The sequence below is a fragment of the Montipora foliosa genome, chromosome 9, assembly GCF_036669935.1.
Source record: "Montipora foliosa isolate CH-2021 chromosome 9, ASM3666993v2, whole genome shotgun sequence".
Lineage (NCBI taxonomy): Eukaryota > Metazoa > Cnidaria > Anthozoa > Scleractinia > Acroporidae > Montipora > Montipora foliosa.
This window is the reverse complement of record NC_090877.1, coordinates 47,073,576-47,097,125: the sequence shown is the minus strand read 5'-3', so window position 1 is coordinate 47,097,125 and position 23,550 is coordinate 47,073,576. Positions and strand designations below refer to the sequence as shown.

Below are 23,550 nucleotides of genomic sequence, written 5' to 3'. Positions count from 1 at the left end.
TTTGAATCAATTCAAAGCCATGAATGTAATAACATTCCATTCCTTATCCCAAACCAAGAAAATATACCGGGAGGGAGGCCATCGTATGCATTATAGGGTGCGTTCGATCGACCCCATTCCGGAATAAGTATTCACAGAGTGATGATTTAAAACGGTACGTTTGGCGTTTTTAAGCAGCAAGGATAATAAAAATATTTATTTTAGCAGGCAATTTTTGACAATTTTGTTGTGAATCTTCGTAAAAACGAACGATTTGTAACTTCTATTCCATGTATTCCTATTCCGGAATACGGTCAATCGAACGCACCCATAGATTATTCCCTATCGCGGAATAAGCAAATTATGCTCACAGCTGCATGTAGTTTCGCTGTAATATTATACGCATGACCCACGAGGAAAAACTGTTAGTCGGTTTTTGAAGCTTAAAATAATTTCTTTGCGTCATTTTTGTGCTATAGATGTCCACCTTTCACTATAGTAATCTACGAGTCAAGTTTGAAGGAGAAGAGGGCTCTGGACCTGGTGTCAACCGTGGATTCTTTGCTGCGATGGCCAACGCTCTAAAAACGGATGAAAAGGTGGGAAGCACAACTTTTGTACTGCTGCCTTCGGCGAATGGACACTGAGGATATTGAAATGAGTTGTTTTTGAAGTCTTAAATATATTTCCTGATACCTGATATCCTAAATTTGATCGTTCGGGTCCGCGCAAAGTGAACTGACTTTCCCTCATGTTATCGATTTGTTATTTGCAAATAGTTCGTCTCAAGACTACACTCACACAGACGATCAAATACCATCAAGTCGTGCCACTCCTTGGTTCAAGCCATGTCAAATTTTACTCATGATTTAAGTTCATGTGCAAGTAGTTTATTGCATGCTGGCTGTGTTTTCACAACAGCCGTTGTCTCGCTTAACATTCCTGAAAATGGTTGTTTGTAGACTTCGTTAAGCGGCTTAAAAATGATACGTGTTTTCACAGGTAAGATTAAATGAGGAGAGAGCATGTGCCAATGCAATAATAAAAATAATAAAAATAGCACACCTGTTGTATTTCCGATTTGAAGAACCGCAAGCGACTCTTCATTGGCCGAAAGTAATTGCCAGCTCCCTTAAGCTGCCTGGTTTGGTGGCTTAAATTTAATTACAATTCCATTGAAGTTTGCCGACTCGCTGAAATTTAAGCGAGTGACAAGCAACTGTTTTCACACGATATCCGGTTGTCACTCGCTAAGCGACCTTAAAAACCGCGAGTGGAAACACGGCCGCTGAAATCAAAATGGCCATCAATTTAGTTAGGTAACTCTAATCGAGATTGATCGTTGCCGTTGATAACAACTTAAGATTGTACTGCGTTTCTCGACCACCATCAGCTATGAAGCCATCACGGAGCTGGAGGTCGGTTGCGAGTTCGAAGAATATCCCGTGTGAGGTGAATTAATGATTGTTAAATGTGTAAAAGGCACCCATGAAACTGCAATGAACATTCTCGCCTAGAATCATGACAACTGTATATCAAAATGTGTCATTTACATATTTTGCAATCATTAGTTTGTTAAATAATGTAGAATTCGAAAATCTGATGTCACCTGACATGGTGAAGAAAGTAACTTCTCAGCTAACACCATTGTTGTGTTTTTCAGCTCCCTGATGGCGCCACAGCCTTGCTTCATGAACCGGGCAAGTTGCCCGAACAAAGTGGATTCTACGCACCCAAACCATATGCCTACGATGATAAATCTCCGCAGGAAAATTACTCAAGGGTAGGAAATCTAAATCTAAGACAAAGGTTCGGGAATAGCTTGAATCCCTTGCGTTCATATCCTAAGGAGCAGGACGCAAGCGTTCGCGACCGAGAGTTCAAACGTGATGTCTAGGCGCCCTTCCTCTCTCAAGATTCCTGCTTTCACATTTTAATTAAGTATGTTTTTAAAGGGGCTTTTTGCAATGTGTAAAAGAGAATCTGATCTCCCGTATATACTTCTGGTCAACGCGAAGCGAGTAAAATCAGTTCAAATCACCTTTTTGTCTTTTTCCAGAGCCGCCGTCATAAGATGTTCACCGCTGTTGGTCGATTTATCGGTCTGAGCCTGTGGTTCAGTAATACTGTTCCACTGAACTTCAGTAGACACGTGGTCAAGTTCCTCTTAGAAAGGTACGGAGATTCCCCTTTCGTTTTATGGGCTGTCTTGCGTTTCTGCAGTGCTTGACACTTAGTGATGGAGTGTGTTACGTTTATTTGAGACTATTTCTAATGTCGCGTCCCTTGCACGAGAGCGGCCATTTTCGGTGGAAATCTGTTTCACAGAGACAGAAAGTTAGAAAGCCGCGGACATATCATTGTAGAAGACGCACGTCAACGAGTGAAACATTCTATTTGCATGAGAGCACAACGGTGACCTTCTTATTCCGTTCCTCCATTAAAATCATGTTGCTTTTTATGTCCACTTTTTTCTTTTCCTTTTTTTTCTTGTTTGTTCTCCTTCAGTTTTTAGGTTTAGTTTTTCTCTCAACTGTTTTTCGTCGATATGTGACTGTAATTGTGAAAGATAGGTCGATTTGTTTTTTTTTTTTTAGAGAGGTGACATGGGAAGACCTTGCGTTTTTTAATGCTGACTTGTTTGAAGGACTGAGTCGAATGATTCTTGATGGCGCCCACCCAATGATGACTTCAGAGCGATTTCAAGCCACTTACTGCTGTCATTTTGAGGTGAGAATGCCGTATACCTTTTAATCAAGGATCTTTCATAGCGGATAACTCAAGATGATTTTCTTGGTACAACGGGTCTCGTTTTCACCAAGATACAATCAACAAATCCGAGGCTATAAGTCGGTATAAACATGAGTACTGTAGTAAAGGAAAGTTTAAATTTGCGCCGGAGAATTTAAATGCGAACCAAACGTTTCGTGGGTACTTCCTCTTTAGCAGTGGTTTGAAAGCCAAGTTGCTTTCAAACCACTGATGAAGAGGGAGTACCTTCGAAACGTTTGGTTCGCTTTTAAAATTCTTCGGCTCAAATTTAGCTTCTCCTTTAACATTCATCTGCATTATTGCGCAGCATGGTTTCTTCGAATAAGCATGAACAGACCGCTTTCATAAATGGTGGCCATTGTTATTCTTGCCTATCTCACTGGAGAACAAAAATTATTTTGCTTATCGCAACGAGGCTAGCTCCCTTATTGGCATTAAAACATATTTATTTCTTTATTGATCCATTCATCCATTCGTTCAAGTTAATGCTCTGTTCACTTTTCGCCCTGCAAAATTTCCAACTTTTCTACTTCATTGCACATACGATTGTGGAAAAGTGTGGGAGCTCTTTCACGAGGAAACGCGTGCAGATTTACGTGTTTTATTCAAGGGAAAGAAACTATTACATTAAAACGGGCATGAAATGTGACGATGTCAGCCCTTCACCACTGACAACAAAAACCTTGTCAAGGTTTAACTGCGATTACAACATGATTAGTAGTACTATATTATTTATCTGATTACTTCCTTTGATTTTCTCGTGGCAGACCTCAGTTGGAGGCACCACCGAAGAACTTGTACCTGGCGGCTCTCAAGTTCCCGTAACACCTGAGAACATCTGCAAATACGTCAGGTAATAGTCATCAAGATTAGAGGCGAACCTAACGTCGAAAATGTCGTAAATAAAGAATCACATTTTCCAGAATTACTTCTTTGAAAAAGAAAGTTGGACGGCATTCCTGATTTGGTTACAGCAAATTAAAATCATGTTTCGGAAGTATGCTTCCCTGTACTCGTCTTTCACTTTTTAGGACAAGCTCTGTGAAACCAAACCGTCTTTTCATGAAGAAAAACCGCTGACATTTTTGGTGCTAAGACACGAAAAACATTCCCTCGGTTCATTTTCATGTACAGTCTTGCTGAAAGCCTTTTCTTCAAATCTTTTTCAGCAAACTGCCCACATTTATGAACACACCCTCACTTTTTATTGTAATTTGGAGAAAATCCAGACAGAAGAGTTCTGGTAAACCGACAGTTGGCAAGAATGTGACCTGTGGCATCAAATCCACGGACGCAGTCGCAAAAGAACATGTTTAAAATTAGGAATTGAGACTATTTGTATGTTTTGGTTTTTAAGTACACTCAATGACAATCAGTTTGTGCTCCGACTGATAAATTTCTGATGTTTTCCTTTGAATGGAATCACTGGATAACCTAACTTTCGCATTATCATGTGACTTAGTCTTGTACTACACTGCCTCCCCTCAATCCTTTCCCTCTTATAAGCCAGTGTAGCATACATACTCAGGATTGGTTGTGTTTGATAATTCCCAGATTATATGCCACGAAAGTAATGATTGGCTGTGTGGAAGCCGAATTACGAGCCATGAGAAGCGGACTTCATGACATCATACCAGCTGAGCTTTTGTCTTCTCTGACGCCAGAGGTGAGACAGAAAAATAACAAGATGGATGATGACGACGATGAGTAGGTTGAGAAGGGGGATAGTAGTGACGATAATGATGATGATGATGCTGATGACGACTACGATGACGATGACGATGATGACGATGACGATAATAGAGTGGAGACCCCATGAACTCATTCGGCTTATTTCTTCGATTGCACGAATCGAACCCGGCAGACATCGGTGAAGGGCGAGAACTCTCACCACGGCGCCAACTTAGCTCCCGATTCAATCAGTTCTTTTATCTAATATCACACGTAGAGATGTAAAAATTAATGACGTCTCGGTTAATTGAGGCACAAGCATGTGTTGAAACATATATGAAATGAATCATATATTGAACTGCGGATATGAAATCAAGTGAAGCTATGATCCTGGCAGTTATGAACGCAACTGGAGCAATTGCGTGCAGAAGCCTGAAAAACTCAGGACTTCAACGGGGTCTGAAATGTTCCCGTGATGAATGAAACAATTTCGTTCATTGATTCATTCATCACAGGAACATATGAACCCACAAATGATCAGCTCCCAACATCAGTGGCTTCATAGCTCATTTGATTAGAGCGCCGATCGCACCGGCATCGCGAGGTCACGGGTTCAAACCCCGTTCAAGTCATGGATATTTCAGGCTTCTCTACGGAATTGCTTCAATTGCGTCCATATAACTGCGATGATAATAGCTTCTCTTGAAATATGTGTCAGTTGTTTCGCGTCTTCACAAAAGTTTTTAACGCGTATTATTTCTTATCATCACAGGACTTTCAGTTGTTGGTATCCGGCGGAACAACAGATGTTGACATTAACCGACTTCGTTCCGTTATCTCATTTAGTAACAGCAATGGCTGTTCGATTGACATTCTTGACAGATTCAAGAGGTAAGGAAATATCAGTAGCTCTTGAACCCTTCGTGGGTTTCATACTGATGCAGATAACGTGGCTTTATTCTGCTTTGAGCCCATTTTCTGTTACTCAGCTCTTTGGCCTACGATAAGGTAGACGTGGCAGGTGGACCATTCGGTCAGTTTGCCTGCCCGTCAGCCAGCCAGCCAGCCAGCCAGGATGTCAGCCAGTAAGAAATCAGTAATTCATTCGGCCATTTATTCGTTGAGTCAGTCAGTCAAGTCAAGTCAAGTCAGTCACGTCAAGTCAAGTCAGTCAAGTCAGTCACTCAGTCACTCAGTCAGTACCTCTTAGTCAGTTCTAAGACTTCGAAAACGAATAAGTGCACATCGAAATGTTCTAAATGTTTTCCAGTCTTAAGTTTTGGAACAAAATTGATCTGCGCTTCTCTTTGTCCTCAGATGGTTCTGGTCAATTGTGCATAAAATGACACCACTTCAAAGACAGCAGTTATTGTATTTTTGCACCGGAAGTGCTGTCCTGCCCGCTTTATCCGATAGACGAGACCCTGATCAAGGTCAGTGATAAGAGCCTTAACTTTTATCATCATGTATTTTCTTTCTTTAAGTTTCCATACGTTCCATTTGTCGGGAGAAGTAAAACTTTTTCGGTAGTCAATACTGTTTGGTTTGCTAATAAACATTTAAGACAACTATGTAATGTGATATAATTTATACCTTTCGTTCTTCTTTGTCCAATTTAAGGATGCATTGAATTTATATATTTATTTATTTACTCTGATAAGTGCAAACTGCGTTTAGCATCGAGCGCAAGTTCAGAACCTGTTTGGTTTGGCTTTAAAATATACTTCGTAACGTCGGGATTCCCAGCAGAAACCGTTACCCTCAGCCAAGAAAATATATCGCAAAAAGACGAAGCGCCGAAACAGTATCGTAGTGACATTTTAACGGGTAGCAATCATTTTATATGGTGTCGTCATGTTGTTTTCGTCTTCGGAAACTGATGTTTGCATCACAAATCGGAGACAGCGAAATTTCGAGTGAAGGCACTTCGGGAATTAAGGTAGTACGTTTATCTTGAAATTGTAAAGGCCAGCATCAGTGCACATTGCGTTATTCGTGTTGTCATCTCTTCTTTCTTTTTCATTCACCAGATCTCAGTATCACCGTCGAGGTAATCAGTGGCAATACCAAGGCGTTGCCCATGGCAACAACTTGCGGTCAGCGGATGAGCATACCGCTGTATCCGTCCAAGAAAATACTGAAGCGAAAGCTTCTTCAAGCGATTCAGTGCCAGAGCTACGGATTGGGCTGAACGGTTTATATCACACTGAATACTCCTGGCTCAATTGCCTTTACTGGCTCAGTTTATGTATGATTGCACGTGTCATTTTGTCCGCGTGGCTTGCTAGCCACAACAGAAATATTGTAATCGGTAAAACACAGCGTCCAGCCTCTATCCTTTGCTTCACATTAGATTTGACATTTTATAAAGCAGAGGTGTCGGTTTGTCTGTGACCTTTTTACAAAATCAAGAAGAAATGTCGACCGAGAATGCATCAAAGAATCGCATATCAATCCCATTGTCGGAACTGCAGCTGCGTTAATATTAGGAAGGCGTCATTTCCACTGCTTTGATTTACACTGCGATAACCATAGTGCTTCCTAGTCCCACTTTGCCAATACAGGAAACAGAGAATAAGAGAAACCAGGAAAGTTTGCTTGTAATTTCTTTCTATGCAGTTTTTTTGCACTGGCATTGTTATTGTAGAGAGCAATACTAGTAAACTCGAAAGCTCGTTTTCATTTTTCAGGATTATCTCTCGCGCCCGGTCATCGGCCATATTCACAGTTATGTTCTCAGCGGCATAGCCTGCTGATGGCAGCGAGGTTGTGGGTGACCTCATTCTGGTGCGGACGGTGCGGCGTTTCTAATGATTTGTTCAAGTAGTAGCTTTTAGGTTTCTTAGAAATCAAGGTCAACCCCAGACAAGCTACCATTTAAAGGCCTGTTCACTAAGCACACAGGAAGGCATTCATTTACTTAATGTATACTAAAGATGGTTCTGACAAAAGAGTTTTTTGTGCTGTTGAAATAGTTTGTAAAAGAAATGATGAAGTAGTTTTAATAAAATGACGGTTAAATCATTAGTTGGAAGTGTATTTATTAGTTTGTTTTGTCACGTGCATGTGATGTTTGAACCTGGGTTTAACGTTAGTTACTCATTCTAGTCCGTTTCACCCCCAATGGAAACAACAAGTCACGTGATTTTTTTTGCCGACGTTTTGTTTGTGCGAGGGGATGAACGCAATCCCTAGCTTGCCTTTTCTTTGTCTCAATTGCCGCTATTAGGTGACGCTTGGCGGTGACTGAGAGTGTACATGGAGCGAGTGGTGCTACTGGTGACCTTTAAACTATATTAATCAAAATGTGACTGTGTGGTTTGTGAATACATTTCTGGACGTATCTCAGTGCAAAAGCAAGCAACAGAAATGGAGCACAGTCATTTAGCACTGACGCATAGACAGAATTTTGAACGTCATAGTTTCATTGCAATCGGCAAACCAGAAGTCGTTTGGACATTCTGAAAATTTAAAAAAAAGCGATATTTACAAAGGGATTCTTTGCCAGTTACAAGTAAAGAGTAGTTATAGCTAGCGGCTAAAAATTTAAACAAGTTTGAGAATGCTTTCTAAAAGTACTAGGTCGCCCTCATGCCTGTCCTGATACAACTGGAATTCATTACAACACAAAATGTTTTGCTGGTTTCTTTGCTCCAAGGAATAATAATTAATCCCCTTGTGCCAGATCTCCTGTATTTAGTATACGAAGCCAAGAGTAATCCTGGTTCTAGTACTGATTGTAACAGTCCACTCGTTATGTCCATCAACTAAGCAAAGTCCCTCTAAGTCTGATTAGCGATCTCGTGTAGTGTGCGCAACAATAGAAGCACCAAGACTTTACAGAGACTCGTAGAGCGCAAAACGTAGGCTCGGTATGATAGCATCCCGCTTTATCCAATGAATTATATCTCTTACTGCAACACATTATTACACAAGGCGCTTTCTTTTTCGACTTAGAATAACGGACATCTCCAGTTGCGAATCATGTGGATCAGGAATTCAAGAAAAAGAAAACTGCGCAACATTTATCTCCCTTAAGGTTGACCAGGCGGTCTGGAATACTTAGTCTAATACTAATGGTCCATTTTCAAGTTCACGTCTGCCTCTTCCTCAAATCTGGTCTGAAGGCCCGTTTAAAAGGTTTCAATATTTGCTTCAACATGCATTCAACACTTTGTTGAACCAAATGTTCGGTGCGTTTGAACAGGTCTTCCAACATTGTTGAAAGCTTGTTGAATCAAGTTTAAATCGGTTTAAACTTTTGTTCAACTTCGATTCACTTTTTCCTTTTTTCTCGAAAATGTTGAATGGTTTTGAAGCCGTTTCAACACTCTGTTCAATAATTGTAGAACACACACATTCTCACGTCAGGCCGCAAAAGTCGATATGGCGTAGTTTATCTGGACGAAAGAGGCTGGTTTCTAGTTCTTGGTTTTCGAGGAAGTGTTGGTTCTTTTGTTGGCGCAATGTTGGAACCATTTGAACGGCCTCCGCTCAACAGGGTCTCCAAACTACCGTTTGACACTTGGAACTTATAGTAGCAACGGATGAGTTTAATTTCTCCCAACCTGGACCCCATGCTGTTCCCTACCGATCACTTAAGATTTAAATTGGTTTATAGGTTTTTAACAGATCTAATTTCATGCGGAACAGAATTCCATACTGTAGGCGCTGCAACACTGAAAGAAGGGTCTCCAAACTAGCGTTTGCGACTCGAAACTCATTTTAGTAACGGATCAGTTTAATTTTCTCCCAACCTGGACCCCATGCTGTTCCCCACCGAGAGTCGAATCTCGGTTGTAAGAATGTCCGAGGAACGACGATTGGTTCAAAATCGATAACGTAATTGGCTAAGGACGAACAACCCCGGGCATAAAGCTATTTCATTAGCCATTTGCGATTTTTGGAGTCTATATCAAAAGGGAAACGCTCACATTAAAATTTAGGACTAGTCCATCATTCGTGAAGCATGTGATATAAAGTCTACAACTGAATAGCTTCGCTTTGATAACACATGCATTGTTCTGTGTCCTCACTCTAAAATTCGCTCATGGCAAACACCTGTCAACACCTTTTCCATTTAGAAGCATTAACGGCGTGAAAATTTATATATACACGCGCTTCTGTGAGATTAAAAAAAATTCTTGCTATCGAAAGTGCATTAACAATTACTGTCAATAATTAATTCCGTGTTGCTTGATTTGTGTCAGTGATAGTAGCCGTCTCTCGCGTAATAGTCGCCTGAATCTCCATACCATTCTTGACCTTGGTATCCATGACCCATCTGATTTCCATACTGTTGTTGATATCCCATGCTCGCATCTCCATCATAATAAGTGTCGGGGTACTGGTTCTCATTCGCGTATCCATGGGAGTACCCCTGATTGAGGTCCTGTCCATATTGTCCATACTCATACTGGCTATCTTGGTGCCCATACGGTTGAGAATATCCCTGCTGATGATAGGCCTCGGCTGGGTAACCTTGCTGGTGCCCATACATTTCAGGTGCATAATTTTGCTCTTGCTCATAATGGTCCTCATACTGATAGTATTGTTGTTGTTGTTGTTGTTGTTGTTGTTGCTGCTGCTGTGGCTGTTCGTACTGCTGCAAGTCTGCGGGGCCGTACCCTACCTGATAACTTGTACCTCTTTGGTGTGGATTGGGCTGCGTAGTTTCAAAGGCCTCGTGCAGTTTTTTGCCAAAATCAGGCGCATTGCCAGTCACCGCCATTTTTCTTTGAGTTCCTTGCTGTACTTCTTTTAATTTCTGGTCACCATGTGTAGAGGGTTTCATTGGTGAACGTTGAGTCGCATTCGCACCGAAGGGAGGCTGAAAAAGGAATTTTGTCGTGTTATGAAACTACACACGGTCTTTTTGTTTTTAAGGTATATATATCCACGATGAAGTTTATTCTTGAGCTTTGAATTTATTTTCTAAAGTGTTAGTTGGCCTTATTCCTCGACAGCCGTGTTGCGCTGCTTTGCGCTGATCTGTTTTGCTATATTCTGCTTGAGAGAGAGAAAGGAAAGAAGTCGTTGCAGAATGACTGAACGACAGTAAGAACAACAAGAATCGAAACTGAAACAACTGAAAAATCGATCGTTGCTTTTTTCCTCTAAAAACGTGCAAGCACCGAACAATATAATTGATGTGTCCACTATTGAGTCTTACGTCGGCAAAAGGGGGCATTGTTTTGCAACTGTTACGGAATTGGACTAATACACTGAATATCAACGAAAGAGTATAGGAGAGGGAATCCCCCAAATTTGGTCCTTTTCCGATAAAAATTATTTGAAATCTATTATTTGTTCCGTGTCATACTTCTTGTTTATTTTAAAGACGACACCTCATTGGCACATTTAGTTATAAAACAAGCGATAAAAGAGGAGAACGACGTTTCGACAGTACTACGGTCATTCGGTTCAAGTTCTAGTTCATAGATAAAAAATTCAGCATATATGCAATTTCGGAAACAATGGAATGAAAGGTAAAAAGTTAAGTATTTACATAAGAACAATACAAATAACAAAATGCGAAAATGAAGTGCACATAAGAGGTGAAGAGAATGAAGACTATTACAAGTGTTAAGCAAACAGCTTTACGCAGATGAAATCACTCTGTTTGTTTAATTTTGGCTTAAGGTCCCGAATAAAAAACCTTTCAAAAATCAAGCAATCGAACTTGTTCGAGCACTTCCTCAGGATCCTAGCGTTCTTCGTGATTTCATGTGGCTCGTTTCTATGTTGTTCCCTCACATGGTTGCCGATTATGACCGATCACAGATTACTTCTATTATTTTTTATTCTCTTCACCTCTCATTTGCACTTAATATTTAGCTTTTTACCTTTCATTCCATTGTTTCAGAAATTGTATATATGCGAAATTCTTTACCCATGAACTTGAACTGGAACGTATTCTCTTGATATCATGTAAGTTCATTTGGGACTTTATCGGTTTTTCGAAAAAATAACAAAACAAAACTGAATATCCGTTTGTTTATTGTTATCCCGGAAGTAAAATAACAAAATACTGGTGAATACAATGAAAATGCGTCCTTTTTTTGAGGCAAGAATTTTGAGCGGGCTCACCGACTAATACACATCTTCGCTTATACAGTATATATTACATCTTTAACTCAAAGAACTGTATGACGGTGAAGCTCAATGTACCTTTACAGCAGGGACGTTAGAGACGGCTTGAAGTAAAGGTGTCTTTTCCGTCAAAGGTGCGGCCCCTTCTTCACGGTCACTTGGGTGCAAATCTCTCCAATATTGATCAAGGAACTCTCCTAAATGCTCACATGCATCTTCGAAGATGGCCTCATCAAGAACCAAATCAAACAGTTCCTGAATTTGGAAAAGGAAATGTTGAAATTACTTTAAAAATCGTAGTTTATATCTGCAGCTTCAAACCCTTGCAGATGATGAGGACATAACGAAAACGTGCCGGTCAAATGCTTTGCTTTCTGAGTCTTATAAAGCCTTCTCTGTCATAAGAAAGAAGTTTCCTTTCAGTGGTCTCTCTTTCGAGCGTGACCGGCTAATTTTGAATCAGTGAGTGACGCCATTTCCACTTCGTAATAGCTCTCCGATCGCGTTGTAGGTTAGTTATAGCTGACAATGGTCAGCTTGCAACAATACCGAGTGTCAAACTAAAAAAAATCTAAGAAAAATAAGAGATGTTTTTGCTCTTAGTAGAAAATTGATATACTACCTCATTGCATTGTGCAAGCTTCTGAGCTGCGACAACTTGCGCCCCTAAATTTTTTCTTTTTGATCCTCGCAGCTTTACCAATTTCTCCAGAATCTGAGGCTCCATTTTGATGTAAATAGAAATAGGAGCCAGCGAGCAGTCCAGCAGTTGCGAAGGGTGGTTGATGACGTCACAGTCGATTACTACCATCTTGAGAGATTTTGTTAATTCGTAGATTCTTTCAACTTCTTTTTGTACTTCGGCTGTTGTGAAAAGAACGATATGAATACAAAAGCGCATGAATTCAGCATATAATCCACAGATCAGCTCTCTTAATTAAATTCAGCTTATAATCACTTTATTTCACTTGATTTAAACCAAGAGGGTCACTGTCACTGAGTCAACGGCGGCTGCAAACAATTTTAAAATCCTTGATGGGACCTACAATTACTCACCGTGACATTAGCTCTCATACAATTTTATATTGAAAATATATCAAGGTCTACACCTCCAATAGAATTTGTCAGAAGTCCATATCTATTGTTAGAACAGTAGAACAGTAGCATACCTCGCTTGTGCAGTTCTTAACCAATCAAAAGACCGGATTTAGGACCCCGTGACACAAATGGACCAATCAGAGCGCGATCCATCTCATTAAACGTTCACCATGTTACTTCGGTGGAAAGCGGTCCATAGTTATGAGCATGAGCAGGAGGAGTACATAAATGGGCTTAACTTAACACAGGAGGTCCACCGGAATTGTCACGCGAACCGGAAATCGGGCCAAAATCACTCCAAATCAAGAGATTTCCTTCATATTCTCTTGCTCCAAATGAATTGACAAATATTAATTTTACAAGTTGGAACATGTGAGTCCCGTTTCAAAGCTCTAGCCGTCTCAAAAAGAACGACATTAGTGAATGAAAACTTATTTCTCACAATATAACATTTCTGCGAATTGTTTTAGCTCACGGTTTGTTTAAAAATTTATATCTGGCTACGTGTTGCATCTTTTTGTTCAAATGAAAACTCAAAATAAAGATTATACCGTAAACTGAAGGGCTAAAGCCAAACGTGAGAAGAAATCGACACTTCTGTGTCGTGGACTTCTAAATGTGTGGACAGCTTAGTATACCAAAAAAATTGATATAACCATTTTATAATATCATACCTGTCATTCGTGGGCCCCCGGTCTTCGCAATGTTGAATCTCTCTTTCTCGGAGGTATTATTTTTTGATCGCTTTGACAAACCGATGTCTGCATGTGTTCTGTACACTGAAATCCTAAAGTAAAGACGGGAATAATATGTCGTTCTTATAAGAAGTCGTATAGTTTGCCCACTGATAAAGTAAAGAGAAAGAGAGAGGGATTCATTCTGGTGAGAATTTATGAATGTCATAAAACCTTAGATTTTGTCAAAACACAAATTGATCACCCTTGGAGCTTGCAGCTCAGTAGTAACTGAACTTCATGTAAGGCAACTAAAACTGGCTCCTGAACCAAAAATTACAACTTTACGCTCTCCTGATCGAGTGCGCTTGTTGCTTGCGGCAATACACTCTCGGCAAACCATATTGATGTCTTTTTCAAGTGTTAAATAAAGTTTAAGTGAATTCGCATGTCCTAAGGCCTGGGATGGACCTCTCTCTGTAAAGCCGTTAGCTCAGTTGTCATAGGCCAACCAAAGGCTGTTTGTTCGTTTTCAAAACAAAACAACAAATGAAAGGAAGACTTTCGATCATTTTAGTTACTTTTAAACGAGAACTTGTACAAAGAATGCAAACCATTCATCTTCTTCGAGAAAAGACGCTAGTCCGAGTCTTAAATAACATCTTATGGGACGGTCCCGGCCCATGAAAATTTGAGCATTTCCTTAATAGTCGAAAAGGCGAAGCAATCGAAGGAACTTACTTTCCACTAAATCTCTTCTTCAGAAAGTTGTATAACGCTCTGTGCATAAGATCAGTGACCTAAAAAAAGAGAAACATGTACACAAAAATGAAAAGTCCACTCGTCGTGTTTGCGCTGGATTTGTATTTGGATTTGTTATTTCATAACACTCTTCAGAACTTGGTTTTCAAAACAGGCAATAAATACACATTTTGTTAAAATTAATTTTGAGATACAGTTTCGTTTTGCCTTAACAATTTGCTGCTGGGTCAGTGCCAAGGGCATTCCCTGAATGTGGCTTTTACTGATTGAAAATTGAAGATCTAGTGCCACCGTAGTGTTTCTTGTACGGATCTATGCGTTGTGACCCTCAAAAAATTGTTGCTGCATTGCTTGTTGGCCCGTAGCATCCTCGCTTACTTATTAAGCAAATCCGCTTCTACATGTACACTCTGTGGTAGCGGACATGTAGTACTTATAATTCAGTGATATCGCATTAGGAAAAGAATGGATTACCTCGTATCCTCTGAGGGATGGGCCAATCACTATTATGGGTCGAGTGGCTGGGACGACTTCATATGGCGGAAAGGAGATCTCACTTGAAGAACTCATCGACCCCTGACATACAAGAGATCATTTTAGTTATTCTTTTGATTTTACATGATTTGGCTTTATGAGCTTAACTTATCTTGTTGTGGCTCGATGAAAAAAAAAACTGCTCGTAAAGAGTTTTTATTGAGTAAATCTACGAGCGACTTTCCTTCGCTCTGAGTTTGGAATTTCACACCCGTGCTCCCTGCTAAATCTGAAAGATAATGCTTTTCCGCATTTAATGGAATGGGTTTTTTTAGCCTCTATCCTTTTCAAATTAGCGTCATGGTATTTAACAATTATTCTTTGAAATCGAGGTGAATAGTGGCTTGCGGGCTATTGACCGGTGGCCCAACTAGTCGGACAGAAAAGTTAAGGCAATAGCAAAGTTAGTAAACGCAAGTTAAAGAAATATTTATTTGGAATAAAACGAAAGAAAGCGTCACGCTTTTCGCTACTCGAGGACTGTTACTAATAGTTCTCTAGTAGCGTAGCCAATGAAAATGCAGGGTTTGCAATAGTCCGCTAGTTGGTTGATACTAATTGACGTTAATTAAGGTGAACCTTGCGAACATTATGTCTTCTCAAGTATGCGTCTCGTGGTAGCATCCTTATCGGCAACCGCGATCTTTGATTTTTTATCTTCATAAACAGGCAACCTTCCGTTTTTGGGCGCTTGAAATGTTGTGAAACTAAGCATCTTGGAATTGAAACTTTAAGTTCTCACGATGACATTATAAGTTATCATTCTAAATTACTTCCGAGTTTCGAAATCTTAGTTTATCCGTTTCTCGTTTTGAAATGACAACTCCACGTAGATGTAGCATCTTGCTCCGATTTGATTATGATTCCGAAAGATCATAAATATGAGATAATATATCATACATGATCTTATCAGTCAGTGTTTTTCTGAATCAATACTTCGAGCCGTTGTATGTGATGAGTGCTCGCTGAGCTGTTTCTCCCGCCGCCTTGAGGTTCCCTTCCCTACCCTCCTGTTGTTCCCTACCCTCCTACCCTCCTGATGAAGTATTTGCCAAGAATGGTTCCACAGCCTTCGAGCACAAAGTAACTTAATTTTGTGGAGGAATTCAAGTAAATCTAAGCACGATCGCATGGACACGTGTTTGAAGCGCTCTTTTAGTAGCTTAAGCAATATATGCATGCATCGAAATGCTCTCAGAATTTACCAATTATCTTGCCGCGAGTGTTACGTTTGCTCAACTCTTCAAGAATTTTCAATATTCAACTTAAAAGTTAGTCATGATCGGTGGGACCGTGATTCAGACGGAAAACACACCAAAACGTATTCTCAACTCTTGTGGAAGACAATTATAAGCATGTATTAATTTAAGATACTGGCAAACAACTTCGATAACTGGCAAACCGCAATACATTGTCATGTTGTTTGAATACGAGAAACCCTCCAGGCTTCGAATATTTCATACTCCCCATTTTTTTAAACCTTTCATGCTTGAGCATTGCGTTTTGCCTTTCTTAAAGATTTTTTTTTGTATTTTCAGTGATATCTACAAATTAAGAATACATGAATTGACAATCCTACCCGTTCTGTTTTTACGGACTGCCCGCGCGAAAGTGAAGGTTCCGAAAGACTTTCTCCTAGATGCTGTAGAGTGAATCGACTGTCGCCTTTGTCGTTTTCAAGCAGCGTAAAAACATGATTCGACGAAAAGTTAAAAGCTCCTTTCTTTAGCGGAAGACAAGAAGCGCGTGTCATCTTTAAGTTTGAGAGAAGTCAGTCCGTCCAGCGTCTAAATAATACATGTTTATTTTTTTCCTCGAAGGAACATCAGCGTACTAAGTAGACTACACATTTAATGGAATCAGTTCAACCAAAAAGCCAAGAATAATTTTCACAGGTTTCTAACCAATAGGAGTGAAAGGATCTTTACAGGATATTTGCAAAACAGGTTAATGGCTTCTCTTGGAGAAATTCTTAAGGTGAAATTAGGTGTGAGCGATTCGGTCACGTTTGAGTCGAGACGCGGGCGAAAAACTTTAACGAGTGTTCGACTCAAATTATACGTTAAAGAATTCTGGTGACAAGGAGTCAAAGCCTAATCTTTCCGTGAAAGCTCTACCTCACATGGAGAGTTTTATTTCGTACAGTCTTAAAAAATTTATTCCAATAAATAATTAAAGCTTTTTAAATCCTTTAATAACCATCTCCAATTTCGCTGCGCTGTTCGAAACTGGGGTTAACTTCATCTAAGTCATGCAGGTTTTACACTGTAATCTTAGCCGTTTTAGAAAATTACTGATAATAAATGTGATAAGGCCACAGTCTGTAAATGTAAAAGCTAAAAATTTGTTGGAAGGTCCGTGTAAACTTGCTGTCCAAGTAAATGGTAGTAGGCAGTTAACTTAGGCTTTATAATATATGACTGCTTATATATCTGAGACACGTTGATACTTTTTAAGGTTAAGGCCGAGAGAAGTGACGAGAAGCTTTAGGAACAATGACTATTTTGAACGAAATTTCCAAGCATGTATTTATCCATTTCCACATTGCAATTTGCCTCGGTTTTAGAGCGAGTCTTTGTGCGGAGTGATACAAATAAAAGTGGAGGGGCACAGGGGGGCGGGAGGGGTACGGGGGTCGGGAGAGGAAAGGGCGGGATGCGGGAGTTCTAAGAGAGCGGAAAGCGGGAGAGAAATGCAAAACGCTACTTGTCATTTATTAATGCGTTACAATACTTAAAAAAAGAACAAGAACCCAAATGATATCTGACTTGCATAAGAAATCAAGCAATTCGGTGAAATTGTAAACCCTTTCACTATGGTTGCGTCATACGTCATGAAATGTCAAGCGGCTGTCGCGTAACCGCTGCAAGACGAGCGAAGCGACGCGACTTGATTATAAAAATGTCGTTGAAGACCATTTTAATAGGTTTTAGTATTTGTCGGTTGCGGTAGATTTCACTACGTGGTGACATTTCGCTGCAAGTTCGTCTTATCCCACTTTCATATTGTAATGACTTTATGATCCCAACAAACTCCGGACTGATTGCTGAAAACGCGTTTCCGAGGACTAAAAATTCCAAAATTTCCCGGGGATCCCCAACAGGGGTGCCGCTTTTAATCGGACCTCATTTTGAAAAAACCTGGATCCGCCCCCAGGAAACGCGTATCAGTATCAGAACACGAGACCATAGGCCACTTCGGAAAATACCATAATACTCTTTGTTTGTCCCTCCAAATTTTGCATAAGCATTGTTTTTGTTTTCTCTTGGGACCATTGTAAGTCCCAAGAGAAACTGGAAACGATTGTTATGCAAAATTTGGGAGGACACTGAAAGAGCATTATGGTATTTTCCGAAGTGGGCTATAGGTCGACACTAATGGCCATCCGTCAAACTAACATTGGACATTTCCTTAGAATTACACGACGCAATATCCCATCTCAATATGACAAGCTTATCGCCGTAAAAAGAATGAAAACAGGCAGAATTAGAGCTTTAGTTCAACAAGAAATAGCGTTTCTAAGCGAAGCCGCGCTGGTCTACAGTATTTAGGTATAAAAACCACTTTGAAGACGGTTAGCTTTTACTTGTTTTGCTGGGTACTACTATGTCAATACTCTAAAAAATTCGATTTTCCAGTAGCTTGCCTCGTTAGTCTGGTGGGTATTGGAGGATGCAAGGAGAACCCATCGGTCCGGGTTCAACTCTGTGCCTCGCCTAATCTGAATGTTCTCTGCACATTGAAATGTTTGATTTGAAGTCTGAAGTAGATAGTACGTCGTGTAAGTTGAATAAAAAGGGAAATGTCAGTTTGTGGGATGGCAATGAGTGTTGACCGAAACAATAGGCCTTATTCACGATAGCCGCCATGTAGGTTTTCAAATTGTCATGCAAATTAGCCATTTGTTATGCTTGGGGGCAAACACTGAAAAAAAAGGCAAATCGCGGAAAATCGGCTCTTCGAAATGTTGAAATAACATTGCTAAAAGTACATTTAAGAATTTATAATTAAGTACCTTTTATAATAATTTTATATCTTTTGATTGCCTTTGACATTTTGACTTTCTACTTCGCCGATGATCTGCTCATTTTTCACTAAAAAAAACATCGAAGGAACTTGTGTAATCATTTTATTTTACTACTTAGGTGATAAACATTCAATGAACGTGAAACAAATCATCTGTGTGGCTAAAATGTTCGTTATAACCTCTCGAACTTGAGTTATTTGCCCCTCAGAAGTGTGTATAGCTAATTTACATGATAATAGCAAATCCAACATGGCGGCCATCGTAAATAAGGTCTATTGAGACTGAACTGCAAGTTGGAACAATTAAGACCGTCGTCACTTAAGAATTAGGTAGCTAAATGACCAAGATGTGTTTTGAGTCTCCTAATTTGCATGATAATAGCAAATCCAACATGGCGGCCATCGTAAATAAGGTCTATTGAGACTGAAGTGCAAGTTGGAACAGTAAAGACCGTCGTCACTTAAGAATTAGGTAGCTATATGACCAAGATGTGTTTTGAGTCTTCTAATTTATAGGGGACTGAAAAGGGCGGGAGCTGGGAGATTATGGTAAAGGTACGGGAAGCGGGAGGTTTTCACCCCCCTGTCCCCCCCTGTCCCGCCCCTCATAAAAAGAAGTTGTGCATTTTCATGCAAAACAAACTCATTTTCATTTTAATGGCTCATATACCTTTTTACGGATACGGGAGCCATTTTGATTTCTTTTGTTTCAAATAGCTTTTATGGGATGCCCAGGGAGCAAATACATATTAATTTGCCCACTGAGCATCCCGTGATGTCTTTCGAAACAAAGGAAATCGAAATGGCTGCTGTATCTGCAAAAACGTCTATACCAAGACTTGCAATCAGTAACACTGAAATGAGCAAAATAATTAAATTTTATTGTTGTTGTTTCTTTCTGCATTCTGAACCCGCCATATTTTTTAAGCATCTTCAAAACGTCATTAAAGAACAGGATAAAAGTATGATACCTAATTATAAAGGAACCAAGTAAGTCAAGCTACAGAAATTTGGAATTGTGGGTACATACTTGATAATCTTAACATGTTACAAAGAAGACTGACTGATTTTTTTTATCAAAAAAGATAATTAGTTAGCATCAACTGAGATAAAAATCACTACAAAAATCATTTATTAAAAATCTGAGAAAAAAAGGGAAGTGACTTTTTTTTGTCACTGGGGCACTTTAAATTAGTTGATAAACGAATGGACTTAAAGCATGATTCAGTTGCAAATGACAATGCACGTTGATGATCATGCAGTGTGCAGTGTAACGAACGAGTGCCAGCAATTACAGTCAAATCAACCACATCAGTATTATGAAAACTGGTAATGAATTTAACATACGACCGTTTGGGACAATTTTTAACATTGAGTCTTGAGACTATTAAAAATCAGATGCGTTCGTCAAGTGCGATTATGTTAGGAGTTTGAAAGCTACAATTTCGTTAATACTTTTCAAGAACTTTTAAAGCTTTAGTAGTGTTCAGTAAAAAGATAAAATACTTTAAGCAAATACATTTTTGATATATCATCACCTGTCAAAAAGGTTGTCTTAGTTAAGACTTAAAGGAGTAGTATAACTTAAGATGCGAAATCCCCCGTGGCAAAGCTTGACTTTAGATTTTCAACAAGTTTATATTAACGGCTTAACGAAAGCCTAAAGTTGACACAATAACGGTACGAAGCATTTCAGGGGTCTTATTTCAGCAATACGCACCAAACAGTACAGTGGCGGATGGAGGCCAAGAGCTGTTTGGGGCGGTTTTTGATGTTGTTGTCTGCCGCGAAAAGTGCAGGACAGTTTAAAAGGGCTTTACTTTTAAGATCCATGAATAAGGGGGGGCCCTCCCTCTTCCCTTTGATCCTCTACTGCCAAAGACTGGCATGGTTATGAGTTTACACAGTAAGTGATGATAATAATTGCTGTCAAATGCCAAGAAACTGAACCAACTGTTTTGTCTTCAAGGAAATCTCTACAAAACAAAATTTATTTTTCATGCTTCTGCATACTTCTTGATTATTCGAAGCAAATGAAAAGGCCATAGGTAAATTGTTTTGATTTAGGTATTGATGAAAAATATGATTTTTGATCTTAAAGTTTTACCGTGCCAATCTAGAAAGAAAATAGTACGTCTGGATTGGCCGGTGTCAAACTGATGTCGGGGGAATTTTTAATTACATTATTTGTTCCTAAACATCATATCGTCTGCAAAACTTTGCGATTCAATTTGGCAAGTTACATGAGATTTTAGAAGTTTCATTTCATTCACGATATTGGAAATTCCGCCAGGGCCTCACTATCCACAGTACAGCCCTCAATAAAGTTATTGCTCTAAACTTTCGGCGATATGCATTTAAAGTGATCTTGACCTATTCTGTACTGTTGGTGCAAGATTAAAAAACTAAATAAAAGATAGGCAGTATTTAAGATGGATAGGTGAACTGCCCACACAGTTGCCGTAATCAAAGATGAAATTATATCAGACAAATCCATAGTTAATCGAGCAAATGGCCGTTTTGAAAACTTTCTGCTCTCCGAAAGGAAACTGGAACTTATATTAAAGCAGTGTTTCTTTAGCGAGTTTCCGCTATGGTGACACAGTAATGCCAATCAGTACAACACGACAAAGGGTCTTTTGTCGTAACTTGTTGGAGGCAGTAGAGTACAGCTATCGTAACACCGGCTGCGCAATTACCGATGAACCCCCAAGTCCGTCAACCATTTCAGATAAAAGTTAATTTTTCAAATGAATGCCAAAAATAGTCTCATTTAGGCACGCTTGCAGACACAGTTTTATTTACTGTAAATGAATAAAAAACGAATGAATAGAGTGCTTTATTGGTCTTTCGGTTAAGGACTGAACGAAAATCGCCGTTTTGGAATAATGGCGAATTCAAATCATCAAGTTTGTTAATATTGATGCCATTCCTTAGGTTTGCTGAACTCGTCATGTGGATTTTGTAACCTATGAGTTTTTGTTGCTTCGTTATTTACCGAATCACAGTTGTAGGAAAGTCTTACCCTCAAAAGAACACAATAATATTTCAACGAACATGCATCGGGGTTGGTTAATGTATATATTTACCTTCCTTCTTTTCCCTCCGGATTCAATATCCATAATAGAGATCCTCAAACTTACTGAACTGACTAAACAATTGAATTTATATCTACAAAGAAAATGCAGCTATCAGACCTTTCGAATGCTTCATCGGGCGAGTAAATTCTGTAGTGACTTAATCGTTTAGAGGTCAATATTGCAATTTCGTAATTTACCGCATCCGCACAAAAATAAGAATAAAAACTTGAAAATAAATATTATATTAAGATATCCATATGGATTTAGTAGCGTAGAAAAGCTTCGTTTTTTTCCTTATACATACTTCCCTCATAAAATAACTTTGCATAAAAAAATGCCTGTCATTCAGACAGCAAACATGTCTGGAAGATCGAAGGAAACTTAAAGACTCTGATTGCAATTTAAATAAGTTGTATTCCCACACCTTATCGACTAGATGCACAAATCTATTATATAATCAGTCACCTTAGACAAAACCTGAATATAAAAGAATCTTCGAGCCATGAGCAAGTCACCGCTCAACCTGTGTAGGTGTACGCCATTTGTTTTCTAATTTATTTCAAATAATCGAAAATGTAAGTGAATTTGAATTACAAAATTTTAACGCTCGAAGTTGGCTGTGAAGAATGGTTGCGAAGGTATTGATTTATGTGCTTGAATGCAATGGAAGTAGTAGACGCTATTGTGTGGTAGTTAGATTCAAGACCGAAGCCTAGACTTCCCATATTATATTAAATTAAAAGAGTCTGGTATAATAGTGCGAAGCGTGAGAAAAAAAGGCTGAAAAATCGCCACCTACAAATTTTACAATGCGGTCGATTTGGTGGAAGTGAACATAATAGAAAGCTTTTTATTCTGTCTAGGAAGGCAGGCGTAACACCGAAGTCATATCGAAATTCCCATCTTTCAAACGATGTTTCTACGTGAAGACAAAGGAAAATTATTCTAATAAGCTTTGGTAGGGATGTCCTCGAATACCACTGGATGCCAAAAGCCCAAAAAATAAAATAAAATAAAATTCTATGAACTAATAAAGTATTCCTCAGTCGGTGCTTATTTGTTCGTTTACTGTAATAAATTTGAAGACAAACCTGATTTCTGCTTCTTCCAAAAGCACGGAATTCCTCGTCACTCATAGCTGAATCTTAGAAACGTGCTAATAGTTAAGTCGATTGCTTGTGTACATCTCATAAAAATTCATAAAAAACTCCAAAATAGTCTTATAGGTTTCCTAATTTGATCGTAGTTTTTGTGACGTAAGCAAATGGATGACAAAGCCGCGACATAACCATGGAGAGTTCCATGCTAATTTAAACTAAAAAATAGCGAAAAAAAACCTGTGTAAATGTAAACGAAAAACAGTGTCAAATTCGAATTCCTCGAAAGGGGATGTAGCAGAATTTTAAAGCGAAAATATACTTTCTATCATCGACAATTTACTTTGAAAACATGGTATTTAGAGTCCCTACATTGTTTTTTTTCCCTCTAGATTACCCTGCATAAGTTTATTTCTTAATCCTGGTTAGCGAACATTCTCGAGCAAGTCTCACTAAAGACATACATCTCGGCAAAAGTCGGAATGGCTTTGCGAGTATTTTATTGACTAAGTCCGCCTTATCTTGTCTATACAGAGCCTATATTTTACTTTCCTCGAACACCTGCAAGCCGGTTTCAGTCTACGCAACTTCAGTGCATTTTCTTTTGCCTTCAGATAGCTATTCACCTCTGCGATGGACAATCAGTTTAGTTCGACAAAACTGATTTGTCCATCACTCACTGATTAGGGTTGCCTCCCAGCTGGACATCAGTTTCTGGTTATGAAAAATTTAAAGTTGCCAAAGAGATGAATGGTTTTCCGTTTG

The 23,550-nt window shown here is 39.2% G+C and overlaps 2 protein-coding genes across 6 annotated transcripts in view; one reads left to right on the top strand and one right to left on the bottom strand.

The window, feature by feature from the left end:
- LOC137972134 (E3 ubiquitin-protein ligase UBR5-like) overlaps positions 1-7,451 on the top strand; it is a 31,622-nt gene extending 24,171 nt beyond the window's left edge. The window contains exons 22-30 of the mRNA XM_068818965.1: positions 459-578; positions 1,643-1,762; positions 2,039-2,154; positions 2,577-2,709; positions 3,519-3,604; positions 4,306-4,417; positions 5,195-5,313; positions 5,740-5,855; positions 6,453-7,451. Coding sequence (XP_068675066.1) covers positions 459-578; positions 1,643-1,762; positions 2,039-2,154; positions 2,577-2,709; positions 3,519-3,604; positions 4,306-4,417; positions 5,195-5,313; positions 5,740-5,855; positions 6,453-6,613 — 1,083 coding nt within the window. The 3' untranslated portion in view covers positions 6,614-7,451. The remainder of the gene's footprint in view (positions 1-458; positions 579-1,642; positions 1,763-2,038; positions 2,155-2,576; positions 2,710-3,518; positions 3,605-4,305; positions 4,418-5,194; positions 5,314-5,739; positions 5,856-6,452) is intronic.
- A 378-nt stretch (positions 7,452-7,829) lies between these two features.
- Positions 7,830-23,550, bottom strand: part of LOC137972135 (voltage-dependent L-type calcium channel subunit beta-2-like) — an 18,280-nt gene continuing 2,559 nt past the window's right edge. For 2 of the 5 annotated variants that reach the window (XM_068818970.1, XM_068818967.1), the window contains exons 2-7: positions 14,523-14,624; positions 14,028-14,086; positions 13,287-13,399; positions 12,137-12,378; positions 11,593-11,769; positions 7,830-10,252 (exon numbers count right to left, since the gene is read on the bottom strand). In XM_068818970.1, coding sequence (XP_068675071.1) covers positions 9,629-10,252; positions 11,593-11,769; positions 12,137-12,378; positions 13,287-13,399; positions 14,028-14,086; positions 14,523-14,618 — 1,311 coding nt within the window. In that variant the 5' untranslated portion in view covers positions 14,619-14,624 and the 3' untranslated portion in view covers positions 7,830-9,628. Of the gene's footprint in view, positions 10,253-11,592; positions 11,770-12,136; positions 12,379-13,286; positions 13,400-14,027; positions 14,087-14,522; positions 14,625-16,161; positions 16,343-21,697; positions 21,780-22,779; positions 22,867-23,550 lie in introns of those variants that run through there. The other 3 variants (XM_068818969.1, XM_068818968.1, XM_068818966.1) reach the window with 3 other exon arrangements.